We start from the raw sequence: 15989 nt of genomic DNA on the forward strand, positions 1-15989 counted from the left end.
GGTCTTCCATCCTCTCCTACAGATTCCCTCTTCTCCAGCCCTTTATCTCCTTCACCAATCAACTTCCCAGCTCTTCACCCCCCTCCCCTCTCCCTGGTTTCATCTATCACCTACTACCATGTACTTCTTCCCCTCCTCCTCTCCCACTTTCTTACTCTAACTTCTCACCTTCTTTTCCAGTCCTGATGAAGGGCCTTGGCCTGAAACAGCAACTGTTTACTCTTTTCCACAGATGTTCCCTGGCCTGCTGAGTTTCTCCCCATTTATTCTTCTAAATTCCAGAGAGTACAGGCCCACAGCCTTCAATCGCTACTCATACGATAGCCCTTTCATTCTTGGAATCAGTCTCGTGAACCTCCTCTGAACCCTCTCCAATGTCAGCACATCCTTTCTTAAATCAGGGGCCCAAAACTACTCACAACACTCCAAGTGAGGCCTTTACAGACTGAGCATTACATCCTTGCTTTTATATTCTAGTCCTCTTGAAATGAATGCTAACATTGCAGTCATTTCACCAAATCAACCTGCAAATTAACCTTTTCAGAATCCAGCATGAGAACTCCGAAATTCCTTTGCAAGTCAGAATTTTGAATGTACTCCTCACTAAGAAAAAGGTATGTGCTTTTATTCCTTCTACCAGAATGTATGACCACACACTCCCTGACACTGTATTCCATCTGTCACCTCTTTGACCATTCTCCCAGTTTGTCCAAGTCGTACTGTAGTCTTCTTGTTTCCTCAACACTACCTGCCCCTCCACCAATCTTCATATCGTCTGCAAACTTGGTCACAAAGCCATCAGTTTCATCACCTAAAGCACCGACATAAAATGTAAAAAGAAGCAGTCCCAACACAGACCCCGTGAAATGCCACTTGTCACCGGCAGCCAATCCGAAAAGGATCTCTTTATTCCCACTCTTTGCCTCCCGCCAATCAACCAATGCCCTATCCATTCTAGAATCTTTTCTGTAAGAACACAGGCTCGTATCTTGTTTTTCAGTCTCAAGCCTGGCAGCTTGTCAGAGGGCTTCTGAAAATCTAAGAACACAACATCCATCAATTCTCCTTTGTCTATTCTGCTTGCTATTTCTTCAAAGAAATCCAACAGATTTGTCAGGCAAGACTTTTCCCTTAAGGATATTATGCTAGCTTCAGCCTATTTTATCATGTGCCTCCAAGTACCCCAAAACCACATCCTTAACTATTGCCTCCAACCTCTTCCCGGCCACCGAGGTCAGGCTAACTGGCCAGAAATTTCCTTTCTTCTGCCTCCCTCCCTTTTTGAAGAGTGCAGTGACATTTGCCATTTCCAGTCTCTCTGGAACTATGCCAGAATCTAGTAATCTCTTCAGCTACCTCTTTTAGAACCACCCTGGGGTGTAGTCCAGGTGACTTTCAACCTTTCATTTGCCCAAGCACCATCTCCCCAGTAATGGCAACTGCAGTCGCTTCTGCCCCTCGACTCTCTCAGGCTCCTGCATACTGTTAGCGTCTTCCACAAGGGAGACTGATACAAAATACTTATTCAGCTTGTCTGCTGTTTTCTTGTCCCCGTTACTATCTCTCCAAACTCACTTTCCAACAGTCTAATATCTACTCTCGCCTCTTTTTACTGTCTATCTGAAAAAAAAACTTTTGATGTAATTTTTGCGAGTTTACCTTCATATTTTATCTTTTAACCCCTTATGACATGATAGAAGCACATCAGGCCCAGGTTTACTATCACTGATTATGTCATGAAATTTGTTGTTTTGTGGCAGCAGTACAGGGCATAGGCAGAAAATATACTAAAGTTACAATAAGCAATATATTAAATAAGTAAGAAGTACAAAATGACAGCAATACAGTGAGGTAATGTTTATGGACTGTTCAGAAATGTGATGGTGGAGGGAAGAAACTGATCCTAAAATGGTGGGTGTGTCTTCAGCCTCCTGTACCCCCTCCTTGCTGAGAGTAATGAGAGAGGGCCTGCCCTAGATGGTGGCAGTCCTTAATGATGGATCCTGCCTTCTTGAGGCATCGCTTGTCAAGGATGTCCTCGATGGAGGGGTTGGGGGGGGTTGGGAGGGAGCTAGCACTCATGGTGGAGCTGACTAAGTTTACAACCCTCTCTGCAGCCTGTTTCGATCCTGTGCACTGGATCTTCCATACCGGGCAGTGATGCAACCAGTTAGAATGCTCTCCACGGCAGTGGTCCCCAACCTCCGGGCCGCGGACCGATACATTGCCGTGAAGAATGCAGCGGTGCAGCAGTAGCCGGAACGCACCCAGCACATCTTTAAGAAAAAAGCCAAAATAAACAAGCTAATTAATTAGGTGCTGTCCGGCACGTAAATGTCGGCCCAGATCAGAGGCGACGCAATCGGAGGTTGGGGACCACTGCTCCATGGTACATCTTTTGAAATTTGCCATAACTTTGGTAACATACCACATCTCCCTCAACTCTTAATGAAATAGAGCCATTGGCATCCCTTAATTATGACTGCATCAATATGTAGGGCCCAGGATACGTGTCAACAAGTTATTTTGAGGAGGGGGACTTGTTTCTCCTGTGTCCTGCCCAGTATTTTTCTTTCAACCATTAGCAAAACTGCAGATTTCGTAATAATGGTGCGGGAGCCTTCTGTGCAAAACTGAGCTGCCATATTTCCTCGAAGCAGCAATGAACAAGATTATAAAAGCTGACACAGAAATGTACAGTATATTCCCGGGAGCAAAAGCTCTTTCTGCGAACAAAATAAAAGACAGTTGAACAATTTAAAATCCAAACATAGGATTATCTTTAGCATGGAAACAACAGCAAATTAGTCACTAACCGAATTGGAGTTCCTTGAGGAGCTGAAGCTGCTGTCTCCATTTGCCGTCCTTTCAATGCCATTCAGCTTAGTGATGGGAGAAACATTGAAGTCCATCTCTGCGTACAGTGACTCCACTGGCATCTCAGAACAACTTCAGCAGCGGGTGAATGCGAGATAGCGTTTTCAAACTGGAACCAATCATTCAGTCCAAGTGGATGGCCCCTGGGTATCAAACAATAGGGGAAAGTTAAAATCTTCAGCTTGTAGGGTGGGATATTTTATAAGGCATGTGTCTCAGCTGGTCTCCTCCCTCATGAGGACAGTATTCAACTGATGTAACAGTGCACTATAATCTCCGAGGACCAAAAGAACCCCAATGCACACCAATTTTCATTGATGCACAATGGCTTGGTATGGAAACCACTCTGCACGTAACCCCAGGAAACAGCACAGACTGTGGAGACAGCTCAGCATATCATGGAAACCAGTCTCCTCTCCATGGACTTCGTATGCAAGTCTCGCTGCCTCAGTAAAGCAGTCAGCACGATCAAAGACCCTGACCACCCCAGACATTCTCTCTTCTCCCCTCTCCCACTGGGCAGAAGATACAAACGCCTGAAAGCATGTACACCTTGGTTCGAGAAGAGCTTCTATCCAGCTGTTAGCAGACTCTTGAACTGATATCTTGTACAGTAAGATAGGCTCTTGACTTCAAATCTTGGTTGAATTTTGGGTGCTATTGTTTACCTGCACTCCACTTTCTCTGCAGCTTTTATATTTGGAATCTTTGCAGACAGTAAATAACACTGGAACATCTTTTAGCTCAATAACAGAGATTGATATTTTAAGATCAAGGCAGAAATATGATCTCAAATTAGCCAGAAACCCCTTGCATGGCAAAGCAAGCTTAATGGGTTAAATAATGAAGCTTATGTTGCTAGAGCCACTGTTAAGACACAATTACACATTTGGAGTATTCTAAACATTTTGGGTCCTTTATCTAAGAAAGGCCGATCGTACATTGGAGACGGTCCAGGGGAGTTTCACGAGAATGATCCTGGGAATGAAATGGTTAACACGCGAGGAGCATTTACGAGAATGATGGGGAATTCACTGAACACTAGCTTACATTGAAAGACCGAGAGAAGAGTGGATGTGGAGAGGGTGTTTCCAGCAGTGGGAGAGATAGATCCAGAATTCAAGCACATCCCTTTAGAACAGAGATGAGGAGGAATGTCTTTAACCAGAGAGTGGTGAATCTGTGGAACTCATTGCCACAGGTGGCCGTGGAGGCCAAGTCATTGAGTGTACATTGATAGTGGAGGTTGATAGGTTCTTGATTAGTCAGGGCATCAAAAGTTACTGGGAGAAGGCAGGAGAATGGGGTTGAGAGAGATAATAAATGAGCCATGATGCAATGGCCTGATTCTACTCCTTTGTCTTATGACTACTGCGCTATTAGCTTGGATTTTTACAATTATTTATTTAGCGATATAGCACAAAAGAGGCCATCCAGCAACCCATCTATTTAACTCTGTGCAAGCACAGGACAATTTACAATAACCAACTAACCTACTAGCCGGTACGTGTTTCAACTGGAGCACCTCAAGGAAACGCAGCCAGTCACACGGGGAGACTGTACAAGTTCTTTACAGGGGGTGGGGTAATTGAACTCCTCCGGCCCAAGCTGAAATAGTGGTGAGCTAACCACAATGCTACCGCAGCACCCCTGAGATTTTTGATTTAAATCTCTGCGCGAGACATTGAACCCATACCCCCGTGACTCAGACTTAGCAAGCCTCGCTCCCCTGTACAACATCAGCGGCCTTCACACAAGCACGCATTCACTGGGTTACCTAAACAAGGATCGAGTTGCATTGTAAAGATTGAATGAAGATCACTGAACACAGACATAATCCTTCTCTGTAATACACAGTAGAAACTATACAAGACAAGAGATCCTGCCGAGGCTGGAAATTCACACGCAAAGGAACTCAGCAGTCCAGGCAGTATCCAAGGGAACAAATAAAGGGCTGAGGCCCTTCATCAGGACTGGAAAGGAAAGGAAAAGATGTCAGAATGAGGAGGAGAGAGGAGGGAAGAAGTACAAGCTAGAAGGTGATAAGTGAAGCCAGGTGGGTGGGGAGGGGATGAAGCAAGAAGCTGGGAGGTACTTAGCTTGGGTATTTTAAATAATTACTTTCAGATCTGGAAGCTCTGCAGTCTGGGGTGCAGTACCAAAGTGGTTTAAGTTCTGAACGAGCATCAAGAGTTTGGGACTGCTGACTGATCCACACAGGAGATTGAATACAGCCAAGGTTTCTGGAGAATTTAAATTTAAATCTATTTGGAATTTTAAAATGGTTATTCTCAAGAACAGTTGCAATGAAACTGCCAGACTATTATAAAAACCTACTCGGCTCAGTACTGCCCAGTGGCAAAGGTATGTTACTGTCCTCACTTGATCAGCCCTCTGTGGCCCCAGAGACATCAATATGGCTGAGACTTAATTGCCACTCCATTTATGGGCAACAAGGGGTGGGCAATAAATGTTGATATGCCAGCAACATCCACATCCCGTGATTGGAAACAAAAAGTAACTACCAGGAGATTGACCCGTCAGTTTTGTAGAGATAGATACAAGAATTTGAACTTAGAACATAGAACAGTTCGATAGCACATAGTATAGCACAGTAGAGGCTATTAACCTACTCTAGGAAAAATCTAACTTTTTCCTCCCACATAGTCCTCCTTGTTCCTTTCATCCGTGTGATAAAGGCTCTTAAATGTCCCTGATGTATCCGTTTCTACCACCACCACTAGCGGCACACCCCATGCGCTCACCACTGTGTAAATAAACCTCTGACATCCCCATTCCTTTCACTATCCAGAGTGAATTTTGGCCTCATTGTGGCAGAAGAGAAGCCGTGGACCAGAATGTCAGAATGGGAATGGGGATAGAAATAATCCATCTCTATAATATTCAATGGAAACGACAGAAGACTGATAATGAGACAAGGATTTGATGTGAAGCACGAGCTTGCCAAGGAGTGAAAACAAATACACAGCCTATATAACATGAAGTATTCATCCCATTATCGTCCTGTATTATTTATTCATCACCGCTCACACTGTGATAATCCACACCTTTGAGTTACTGGTGTGCTTCTGTGTGCCCCGTACATCGGGGACACCCTCGAACAGACAGTAATTTACTGCCACTTTCCTCCACAAGCTATTAGCGTTACAGTGGCGTGGCTGGCTGAGCTGCTCACTCACAGTGCCAGCAACCCCCGTTCAATCCCAACCAGGTCAAGGGGGCTCTGGTTCCCTGCTAAATCCTAAAGATGAGTCGATGGGTAGATTAAGACTATGCCATTTGGCCCTTTGAATCTGCTCTACCGTCCCATCATAGCTGAATTCTTAGCCCTCTCAACTCCATTCTCCTGTCTTCTCCCCTAACTTTGACACCCTCACCAGCCAAAAACATGTCAACCTCCACTTTAAATATATCCAATTACTTGGCCTCCACAGTCATTCGTGACAATTAATTCCACTCTCTCACTAAAGAAATTCCTCACCTCTGTTATAGAGGGACATCCTTCTATTCTGAAGCTGTACACTCTGATCCTGAGCTCCCTCACTTTTGGAAACATCCACTTTAGCGAAGCAGTGGGAAGTGTAGTCAGAGTTAATGGAGAGAAGGCTGGTTCGTGTGATGGACTTAGGTGTGAGCACAACTCTCTCTAGTTTATTCAGCTACACACAATTCCAGTACTTGAGTTGATTTTGATGCTGTGACCAACCCATTGATTTTTGGGTCTTGGTAGACAAAACAATGAACGTTAATCCTATTCATTGTTTGTAGTTTACCCGACCTTCTGAAGAATTTAACAGTTAATTATCATGTCACTGACATAAATCAATTGCATATAGGGGCAAAGAAATGGCAAATGGAGTTTCAATGTATGTGACAAATAAAGCTAATCTTAATCTATTTCCACTGCATCTCCCTCTATGTAGCAATAATATACCAATTTTACTTTAAGTGAATGCTGGGTCCCCCCACATTAGCTGTTGTATATCTGCCAATTTGGCCTGATTTAAGAGCCATATCGCAACACGCCTAAATTTTGGGCCACGTTCAAGGGAACTGCATGCTTCCATTGTGGGAGGTCATTGGAAAACAGAGACTGTGTTAAAGAGACACTCTGTATTTGCCTAAGTAATAAAAACACAAGGGATTCTGCAAATGCAAGCCACATTCTAAATTCAAACTGCCTCGCCGCGTTTCCTGTTGAACTCTGATCCCACCGAACTGATTCTACAACAGATGGATTCACTTTTAAAGACTCCACCACTCATGTTCACCATATTATTTATTACTTATTTTTTTTGTAATCGCACAGTTTGTCATCTTTTGCACACCGGCTGCTTGTCAGCCTTCGTGTGTAGTTTTCATTGATTCTATTGAATTTCTTAGCTCTACTGAGAATGCCTGTAAGGAAACGAATCACAAGGTAGTAGACAGTGACATTTACGTACTCTGATAATAAATTTACCTTGAACTCTGAGTGGTCATGGGAAACAGACCATCGCTTGTTGGGTGCAATTTAAATACAAGACCATAAGAAATAGGAGCAGAATTTGGCCATTCGGCCCATCGAGTTTTCTCCACCATTTCATCATGGCTTATCCAACTTTCTTCTCGGCCCCAGTCTCCTGCCTTTTCCCCATATCTCTTCATGCCCTGACCAATCAAGAATCTATCAACCTCTGTCTTAAGTATACATAAAGACTTGGTCTCCTCAGCTGCCTGTGGCAAAGAATTCCACATATTCACCACTCTCGGGCTACAGAAATTCCTCCTCATTTCCACTCTAGAAAGGATGCCCCTCTATTCTGAGGCTGTATCCTCTGGTCTTAAGACTCCCCCACCTTAGGAAACATCCTCTCCACATCCACTCTGTCAAGGCCTTTCACCATTAGATAGGATTCAATAAGATCACCCCTCATTCTTCTGAATTCTCATGAATATAGGCCCAGAGGCATCGGATGATCTTCATATGACAAGCTATTTAATCCTGGAATCATTTTCGTGAACCTCCTTTGAACCCTCCCCTGTTTCAGCACAAACTTTCTAAGACAAGGAGCCCAAAACTGGTCACAATACTCCAAGTGAGGCATCGCTAGTGCTTTATAAATCCTCAACATCACATCCTTGCTTTTATATTCTAGTCCTCTCGAAATGCCGCCCAGCTTCGTGTCATCCGCAAACTTGGAGATGCTGCATTTAATTCCCTCATCTAAGTCATTAATATATATTGTAAACAACTGGGGTCCCAGCACTGAGCCTTGCGGTACCCCACTAGTCACTGCCTGCCATTCTGAAAAGGTCCCGTTTATTCCCACTCATTGCTTCCTGTCTGCCAACCAATTCTCTATCCACATCAATACCATACCCCCAATACTGTGTGCTTTAAGTTTGCATACTAATCTCCTGTTTGGGACCTTGTCAAAAGCCTTTTGAAAATCCAAATATACCACATCCACTGGTTCTCCCCTATCCACTCTACTAGTTACATCCTCAAAAATGTCTATGAGATTCGTCAGACATGATTTTCCTTTCACAAATCCATGCTGACTTTGTCCGATGATTTCACCGCTTTCCAAATGTGCTGTTATTACATCTTTGATAACTGACTCTAGCATTTTCCCCACCACCGATGTTAGGCTAACCGGTCTATAATTCCCCGGTTTCTCTCTCCCTCCTTTTTTAAAAATCCATTATAATCACACACAAAATGTTGGAGGAACCTGGTTAAGTCAGATAGCACCTATGGAGGGGAATAAACAGCCAATCTTTCAGGCAGAGACCGGAAAGGAAGGGGACAGAAGTCAGAATAAGGTGGAGGGAGGGGAAGGAGTACAAGCTGGCAGGTGATGGGTGAAACCAGATGAGGGGGGAGGTGGGAATGAAACAAGAAGCTGGGAGGTGATAGGTGGAAGAAGTAAAAGGCAGGAGGAGGAATCCAATACAACATGACAGTGGACCAAGGGAGAAAGGGAAAGAGGAGGGGAATCAGAGGGAGGCAATAGGTAGGTGTGAAAGCATTACGGTGAGGATATACTTACCTGAATATCCAGGCAAGGATAGACTACAGATAGATTGCAGACCCTCTAAGAGGACCACAACCCTGTCGTAGGGTTTGGAGGCTTGCATGCTTCAGTGACCTGGAGAGTCAGAGTCAGGGCCTTGTACTTTGCCTCTTGGTAGGGTCACCCATGCCAAACAGGTCAAAGGGCAGATGCCAGACTAAAAATGGCCCCCCTGTCCTCCAGGTTCAGGGGTTCGGCTCAGGGCTAACAATCCTGACTGGCCAAAAGAAAGTTGTTATGGAAATAGCAATGAAGGCTTGTACTCGTTGGAATTTAGAAGATTGAGGGGGGATCTTATTGAAACGTATAAAATCCTATGGGATTGGACAGGCTAGATGCAGGAAGATTGTTCCCGATGTTGGGGAAATCCAGAACGAGGGGTCACAATTTGAGGATAAAGGGGAAGCCTTTTAGGACCGAGATTAGGAAAACTTCTTCACACAGAGAGTGGTGAATCTGTGGAATTCTCTGCCACAGGAAACAGTTGAGGCCAGTTCATTGGCTATATTTAAGAGGGAGTTAGATATGGCCCTTGTGGTTAAAGGGATCAGGGGGTATGGAGGGAAGGCTGGTGCAGGGTTCTGAGTTGGATGATCAACCATGATCATACTGAATGGCGGTGCAGGCTCGAAGGGCCGAATGGCCTACTCCTGCACCTATTTTCTATGTTTCTATGTTTCTAAGAATCCTTCTTTATCTGGGTGTGACGGTATGGACAGACAGAGATGGAGGGCATTCATTGCTGCCCTAAATGCTAGCTATGTAATGGGCTGTAAGAGTGCAGACAACCAAGGCAAGAAAGGTCTATGAAGAGCATAGCTTCCCTTTGCGCACCAGGCGTCAAGAGACGATTTAGGCTGTCAAGGAACACACACCAACTAAGGGCCAATTGCTTCAAAGTAATTGATCTTGCAAGCTAGGAATTCAAACATACATAATTTGCCAAATGGTCAATACCCATAACTGATAAGCCAATTCTGCATAAAAATAGCAATTTTCTGTCATGGCTTCAGAACTGTGTGGTGACAGAGGCTACGTTGGTCACCTTCTGCACAAGTAATATAAAGTGTGGCTGAGTCATAAGCATGCGCGTGTTCTGGTTCCACTGGCGTAGGTCATGAGGGTGGGGGGGGGAGAGGAGTTGAGAGGGCAACTAGCATGGGAGAGAAACAAAAGGTGGTGGGGAGAGGAAAACAAAGATCAAATCATTACACAGGGTATTGAGCCGGAACAAGTCAAAACAGTAACAATGCAGAATAAAGTGTTAACAATGACAGAGAAAGGGCCATGCAGGTAGACAATAAGGTGCAAGGCAATAAGACTGTGAGGTCAAGATTCCATCTTCAGTGCACTGGGAGATCATTCAATGTGAGATAGAAGCTGTCCTTAAGCCTGATGGTAAATGCTTTCGGACTTGTATCTTCTGCCTGATGGGAGAGGGAGAGAAGAGAACGTCTGGGTTGGGAGGGGTTTCTGATTACACCGGCTGCTTTAATCAGAATTAGGTTCATTATCACTGACATGCATCATGAAATTTGTTGTTTTGCAGTAGCAGTACAGCACATAAGAAATGACAATAAGCTACAATTAAAAAATATTTTAAAAAGTGCAAAAAGAGAGCAAGTTGTGAGGTGGTGTTCAGAAATCTGATGATGGAGGGGAAGAAGTTGTTCCTAAAACATTGTGTGTGTGTTTTCAAGCTGCTGGACCTTTCCCACTGGTGGTAGTAATGAGGAGAGGTCATTCCTGGTTGGTGAGGGTCCCTAACAATAGATGCTGCTTTCTTCAGGCACCTTTTGAAGATGTCCTGGATGGTAGGTAGGATCATGTCCATGGTGGAGCTGGACAAGTCTACAACCTTTTTCCAATCCTGGTTATTGGAGCCTCCGTACCAGATGGCAAGGTGTAGACAGAATAAAAAAAAACCCACTGACCTCAGGACTGAATTCCAACGTGACAAATACACGCTGATAGCATTGTCACTGCCTGAGCCGCTGCGCTTCAAGAAGGCAGCTCACCTCCACCTTCTGGAGGGGAACCTGTGACAGCGCATTGCCAGGGAGGTTTGCATTCTGAAGACAGTTAAAAAAGTATTTTGTAGCAAAGCAATTGTTAACTAACCTCTGGGCTTGTACTCACTGGAATTCAGAAGAATAAGGGGGAGATCTCATTGAAACCTGTCCAATATTGAAAGATCTCAGGAGAGTGGATGTGGAGAGGATGTTTTCGATGGTGGGGGGAAATCTAGGACCAGAAGGCACAGAGGGATGTCCACTTAGAACAGGTATGAGAAGGAATTTCTTTAGCCAGAGAGTGGTGAATCTATGGAGTTCGTTGCTACAGGCAATGAGGTCAAGTTATTGGGTATTTTTAAGGCAGAGGTTGATAAGTTCTTGATTAGTCAGAGCATGAAGGGATACAGGGAGAAGGCAGGAAATTGGGGCTGAGAGGGAAAATGGATCAGCCATGATGAAATGGCAGAGAAAGCTCAATGGGCCAAAGGGCCTAATTCTGCTCCTATATCTTATGAGCCAAATGTGTGGTGGGGATTATGACTTGCATGAGCATAAGCCCCATTGGATTGTTGTGTTATATCAAGTCTAACTAGGATCTCAAGCTGTTGAAATAATTATGGTTTTGTCGCTCTGAGCTATAATTATAATATTTAAACATTTTAGCCCCGCAGGTGCCTGGCTGATGATTGGTGGTTTTACATTTCATCGCATGATAACAAAATAAGTAGTCTTACTCGACAAAGTTTACACTTTACCCGAATGTGAAGGGCATGCAGTGGATGTGAGGGTTCAGATACTCCCACTCAATTCTCTTCAATTATATTGGTTGTTTGAGCCTTTATTCACTGCTTTGTCCCACCTCAAATAACAGCCCCAGGTAAATGATAGACAACGGACAGGAAAATCAACAACAAAATCTCATGATGTGTGGGATTGCTTTATTATTGTCACATGCACCGGGTTAGGGCACTCCAAGCACACCCTGCAACCTTACCAGCTTCTATCACCTTGGCTTCATCAGCTTTTGTTTAGCAGTTGGCACAATCACCTTACAGCGATCACCGATCGGTGTTCGATTCCCATCGCTGACTGTAAGGAGCTTGTATGTTCTCCCCATGACTGCACGGGTTTCCTCCGGGCGTTCCGGTTCGGAGCAGGGTTAGCCACAGCTATTACATGATTCACTTTGCAATCAAATGGATACCTTTGACCTTCACCAATTTTTAATTGATGCACCATTAAACACATCCTATCTGGATGCATCATGGCTTGGTACAGCAAGAAACTGTCCAGCTGTGAACACGGCTCAGCTTATCACAGAAACCGGCCTCCCCTCCAAAGCCTCTGTCTACACTTCTCACTGCCTCAGGAGAGCAGCCTACCTCGGAAAAGACCCTACCAACCTGGGACATTCTCTCTTCTCTCCCCACACATCAGGCACAAGATACAAAAGCCTGAAAGCATGTATCACCAGATCTCCATTTCAATGTCTTAAGACTATTGAACAGCTTCCTACTACGATAAGATGGACTTCTGATCTCACAATCTACCTTGTCTTGGCTTAATACCTTGCACTATTGTCTGCCAGGACTTTCTCTGTAACTGTAACACTTTATTCTGCATTCTGTCATTGCGTTCCCTTGTACTAACACAATGAACTGTGTCATGAAATGAACGGCATGCAAGACAAGTTTTTCACTGCACCTTGGTATACACTCAGTGGCCACTTTATTAGGTACGCCTGCTCATTAATGCAAATATCTAATCAGCCAATCATGCGGCAGTAACTCGATGCATAAAAGCATGCAGACATGGTCAAGAGGTTCAGTTGTTCAGACCAAACATCAGAACGAGGAAGAAATGTGGTCTAAGTGAGTTTGACCATGGAACGATTGCTAGTGCTAGACGGGGTGGTTTGATTATCACAGACACTGCTGTTCTCCTGAGATTCTCATGCACAACAGCTGCTAGAGTTTACAGAGAATGGTGCGGAAAAAAAAAAAATAACCATTCAGCGAGCGGCAGTTCTGTGGGTAAAAACACTTTGTCAATGAGAGAGGTCAGAGGATAATGGTCAGACTGGTTCAAGCTGAGAGGAAGGCAACAGTAACTCAAATAACCATGTGTTACGACACTTGTGTACAGAACAGCATTGCTGAATGTTCAACAAGCTGAACTTTGACATGCTGCTCTGGCCTGCCGAGTTCCTCCAACATTTTGTGCACGTTGCTCTAGATTTCAAGCATCTGCAGAATCTCTGTGTGCATTGGCTGGGTTTATTCACTGGAACATAAGAGGCTGAGGTATGACCTTAGACTACAAGACCATAACACATAGGAGCAGAATGAGGCCATTCGGCCTATTGAGTCTACTCCACCATTCCGTCATGGCTGATTTACCGTCACCCTCAACCTCATTCTCCTCCTATACAGCTTTATACAATTAGAAGCAGCAGGATAGGATAGATATCACCAGCCCGAAACAATCAGAGAATCCTCAGTTTTGGTCGCTCTGTATGAGAAAGATGCCATTTAAGCTGGAAACAGTTCACAGGGGATTTATGAGGATGTTGTCAGGACTTGAGGGACTGACCTATGGAGAGAGGGTGAACAGTTTGAGACTAGGGGACTGAGAGGTGACCACGTAGACGTATGAAATCATGAGGGGCATAGATAGGGTGAATACACACTTTCTCCCCCAGGACTGGGAAATCAAAGACCAGAGGGGCAACTTTTCCCCCATATGATGTTCAGTATCTAGAGAGAGCTGCCAGAGGAAACAGTTAATGTCAGAACAATAATTGCATTTTAAAAGCACTTGGGCAGGAACATGAATAGGAAAGGTGTAGAGGGAATTGGACCACATGAGGGCAGGTGGAACTCGGGTAGATGGTAACTTTAGTCATCATTCACCAATTGGGCTGAGGAGCCTGTCTGAAAGCTGTATAATTCTGTCACCTAACTACACAGCACAGGTTTCGGGTGAGAATGGAATTTACTCTGTGAACTTCGTGCAAACAAGGAATTTCATCACACCCAGGTTTCAATGACAATAAACCTAATCTGACTCCAACTCAGAAAATGTTAAAGATTTGAGGGGTAAAACTTCTTTGCTCTGCAGAGGGTGCTGAATATCTGGAACAAGGTGCCAGAGGAGATAGTGGAGGGAGATAATTTACAATGTTTAAAAGGAGTCTCAACAGATGCACATTTAGGAAGGGTGCAAAGTGGGCAAATGGGATTGGCATAGATGGGCATTATAGTTGGTGGGCCAAAAAGACTTGTAATTTCTGCATATATAAACACAGAAAGTGGTGGGTACCTGGAATGCACAGCCAGGGCAGGTGTTGGAGGCTGACGTAAAAGAGACATTTAAGAAACTCTTGGGTAGGCATATAGATGAAAGAAAAATAGAGGGGGTTATGGGCGGTGCAGGAGGGGAGGTTATACTGCTTGTGGAGTAGGTACCAGCATGGTAGTACAGTGATTAGCACAATCATTTACAATGCCAGTGAGCACTGATCAGGGACCGATTCCTGCCACCACCCGTAAAGAGTTTGTACATTATCCCCATAACCGTGTGCATCTCCTCCGGGTGCTCTGGCTTGCTCCCACATTTCAAAGACGTGCAGTGAGGGTTAATGAGTTGTGGGCACACTATGTTGGCGTCAGAAGTGTGACGACACTTGTGAGTGTCCCCAAGCACATTGCAAATGACACATTTTACTGTATGCTTTGATGTTTTGCTGTACATGTAATAAATAAAGGCAATCTTTAATTAATGTGCCAAAGAGGTAAATGATTGTCAGATGAAGCTTTACACAGATAAAAGGGGAGGTGGTATGTCTGGTTGGATGAACAGGGTGGTTATGCATTACTGGGAAGGCGCTGGCTGAGGAGAACAAAGAGATCTCAGAGTACAAATACACCAATCATTAAAAGATATGCCACAGGTTAGCATTAAAAAGAAATTGGTTAATCACCGGGATGTCACACTGGGCTTAAACCTGAAACCTGTATAGATCAGCAAGATCACTACAAATACTTCATCACAATGCAGACATGGAAAGCATCCTGCACGCCCTTTTAACAACCTGATCAACCTGTTCTCTAGTTTTAAAAGATCTGCAATTGTACAGCCCATTGTCTCTCTGTTCCTAACATTCAGGATCTTCTTGCTATATTTGACAACCTTTCCATTTTACTATAAGACTACAGGTCTCCACCACTTTTGAATTTTGTGCACAATCCATTCATAGTTGGTGGACTATTTGATCACTCAAGTCAAATAAGGTGTTCTCCGAAGGGGTTGTCTATTGGTGGGTCCTCAGGTGACTGCAGAGGACGAACTGGGATCCACATATTCCGTTGCAGTATGGACAGAAGTAAGTGGTGGCTGTGGCGAGTGTTTGGGTCTTTTGGTTGTTCAATTCCTCCTTTCACAGCTGCCGCTTGTTCTCTGCAACATAACAGAGGTCACTCTCATGTCCTGTACCTCCCTCTTGAACAGATTTCCTCCGGGTGTATCTACTGAGAGCAAAGATTTCCCAGTTTTTAAAGATATAATGTTGAACTTCTTCAGGCTGATTTTGATGTTATATTTGAAGTGTCGTTGACCATCCTTCAACTGGGAGTAAAGGATCTCTTTGGGGAGACACGAGGTGGACATGCGGAAGACATGACCCATCTATTGGAGTTGGTATTACTTTATCATGGTGGAAATGCTGTTCATGTTGGCCTCCACCAGTACACTGGTGTTAGTGAGTCTGTCCTTCCAGATGATCCTCAAAATCCTTTGCAAGATTCTGTGGTGCTGGTCCAGGGCTTTCAGGTGTCTACCATAGACAACCCATGATGCGGCTCCATACAGTACTGCAGGAAGGATGACTGCTCTATAGACCAGTCAGGTGTGCCAGGTTTTGACCAATGAGGTGAAGGATGGCAGCAATAAAGATGGCAAATAGGGTGGGCACAATGGCACAGCTCTGACTCCTGTCTTCAGAGTGAAGGGTGCTGAT

General features: G+C 44.4%; 1 protein-coding gene across 1 annotated transcript in view; it reads right to left on the minus strand.

The window, feature by feature from the left end:
- LOC140186804 (proline and serine-rich protein 2) overlaps positions 1-15989 on the minus strand; it is a 53234-nt gene that overhangs the window by 11509 nt on the left and 25736 nt on the right. Inside the window, exon 2 of the mRNA XM_072241389.1 lies at positions 2817-3020. Coding sequence (XP_072097490.1) covers positions 2817-2939 — 123 coding nt within the window. The 5' untranslated portion in view covers positions 2940-3020. The remainder of the gene's footprint in view (positions 1-2816; positions 3021-15989) is intronic.

Source organism: Mobula birostris, chromosome 23 (assembly GCF_030028105.1).
Source record: "Mobula birostris isolate sMobBir1 chromosome 23, sMobBir1.hap1, whole genome shotgun sequence".
NCBI classification, from domain to species: Eukaryota; Metazoa; Chordata; class Chondrichthyes; order Myliobatiformes; family Myliobatidae; genus Mobula; species Mobula birostris.